Source organism: Ornithodoros turicata, chromosome 1, assembly GCF_037126465.1.
Source record: "Ornithodoros turicata isolate Travis chromosome 1, ASM3712646v1, whole genome shotgun sequence".
Lineage (NCBI taxonomy): Eukaryota > Metazoa > Arthropoda > Arachnida > Ixodida > Argasidae > Ornithodoros > Ornithodoros turicata.
In genome coordinates, this window is record NC_088201.1 from 104770414 (window position 1) to 104772539 (window position 2126).

The window sequence follows — 2126 nt, forward strand, 5'->3', positions numbered from 1 at the left end:
CCGAAGACCAGGGTGAATGATGCACGCCACAGTCTACCTTGGAGGTTGCACGAATGCCGAGGAGCGTTAATGGCAAGCGGCGCGTAAAGCAGTCTTCAGCGTGCGATAGAACCGCTCGACCAGTCCGTTGGCGCTTAGGTGGTAGGCCGTGGTGAAGTGATGGCGAGCGCCAAGGAATCTGCAGACGTCAGCGAAGAGGCGGGACGTGAATTCGAGAAAATTCTTGTACAAGACAAAACACTGTCATTAGCGTCCTTATCGGCTCAGATTTCTACCGGAGCATCATTACGGGACGTACCGAGCGCCTCGGCGACCGCATTTGTGCCATGGAGACAGTGTTCGGCTGGGTGGTCCAGGGAGTCAACTCAAGTTCGAGCCTTTCAGCACCCATGTGCGGCAACACTGTCGCACTCTTTTTAGGCTACTTCAATGTCGCTTGCGGTAACGAAAAAGTGATAGACCCTTCGCAGATGTGGAGTCTTGATGTCATTGGCATAACCGATCCAGATCATTCCCAAACCACCGAGGAGCGCACGGCATTTGACCATTTCCAGAGTGCAGTATACAAGGAAAGGGGACGATACGTCGTTCCCTTGATGCTCAAGGCGCCCGACCTTTTGTCCATTACGAACCAAACCGTTGCTGAAGCAAGGCTACAGCGTCAACTTAAACGTTTCGAAGCTCATCCGGACGTGCTGCGAGAATATGACCGCACAATCAGCGAGTACTTCAACGAGGGTGATGCGGAGCGAGTGGAGCCGTCGGACCAAAGTGCACGTCATGTGTATTATCTTCCTTACCACGCAGTCATCCGGCAGGAAGCGGTGACAACCAAGGTTCGTGCCGAGTTCGACGCCTCTTCGCATGTACTGGGAAGCCCTTGTCCAAAGGCCTGGAAGACCAACTGCGACAAAGCAGAAGGCAGCTTGGTCTGCCTGCAGAATTCGGTCCATTAGAACCCCCTAAACGCAAGAAGAAGATGACTGTGGAGACCAGTACCCAAGTGGCGCAACCTGTTGCCACGCCCATAGCCCCTGCACGGTCGCCGAAGACATTCAGTGGGGAGTATTACGACGACGTGGACGATTGGGTCGACCACTACGAGCGGATCGCCAAGTTCAACAACTGGAGTGACAACCAGAAGCTCGTCAACGTCTATTTCTCCCTGGAAGGCACCGCGAAGACATGGTTCGAGAACCGGGAGACTTCGCTCACGTCCTGGGACGTCTTCAAAAGCAAACTCCGCGAGGCGTTCGCTTTTCAACAACGAGCTGAACGCGCTAAACATCTGCTAAAGAGACGGATCCAGCTGCCAAACGAAAGCGTTACAGGCTTCGTCGAAGATGTGTTGCGGCTCCTCCGGCGAGCTGACCCCAAAGCATCCGAGGAGAAGAAGGTTCAACGACTCATGAGGGGCGTAAAAGAAGAAATTTTTCGCGCCCTGTTCCGGGATCCACCCGCCACGACCGACGCTTTTCTGGACGAAGCCGTCCGCATTGAGAGGACCCTGCTCTCGCGCTACCGTCGACCAACGACACCAGGGCTACGAGGCTTTCTGAACGACCGCTGGCCTCGACGTCGGATCGCTCAGACAGCTGATTCGAGAGGTGGTACGCGAAGAAGTACGAGCTCTCCTCTGTCCTGAGAAGGCTCAAGACCCTTTGTCTTCGATCGGTGCGATCATCAAGCACGAGGTTCAGCAGGCAATCCAGACATCGTCAACCGCCAACCCCGACGCCGAAGTACCGAGACCAACCTACGCCGCCGCTCTGAGATAGGTGCCACCTACTCGTCCGTCGTACTACGGAAACCGTTGGACACCTCCTCGGCCTGTCCAACCTACTCCGAGCGCCCCGCCACACTCTCAGCCGTTTCGCAAAACGGACGATTTTCGGACTCCCGACTTCAGACCGCTCTGCTACCACTGCGGAGAGGCCAACCACGTCTATCGCCGATGTCCCTACCGACGACTTGGCCTTCCCGGTTTTTCATCCGACGCCCCCCGCCCCCACCGCGGTAGTCGCCCCGCCGCAATTGAAGACTATCTACGGCAGCAGAATGCTTCTGCTGGCTCGCGACGCGACCTGTCCCCGAGCGTCCCCCACCGCAGCAGGTCGCCAGGAAGA

General features: G+C 56.6%; 1 protein-coding gene across 1 annotated transcript; it reads left to right on the forward strand.

Moving 5' to 3' along the window:
- The first annotated feature begins 326 nt into the window (after positions 1 to 326).
- Positions 327 to 956, forward strand: LOC135381544 (uncharacterized). The gene has a single exon (XM_064612554.1). It carries the CDS (start codon positions 327 to 329, stop codon positions 954 to 956), a length of 630 nt encoding a protein of 209 aa, XP_064468624.1.
- The last annotated feature ends 1170 nt before the right edge of the window (positions 957 to 2126 follow it).

Coding starts and splice junctions, on each gene's coding strand:
- LOC135381544 (XM_064612554.1), top strand. CDS start 327: ATGGAGACAGTGTTCGGCTGGGTGGTCCAGGGAGTCAACTCAAGTTCG.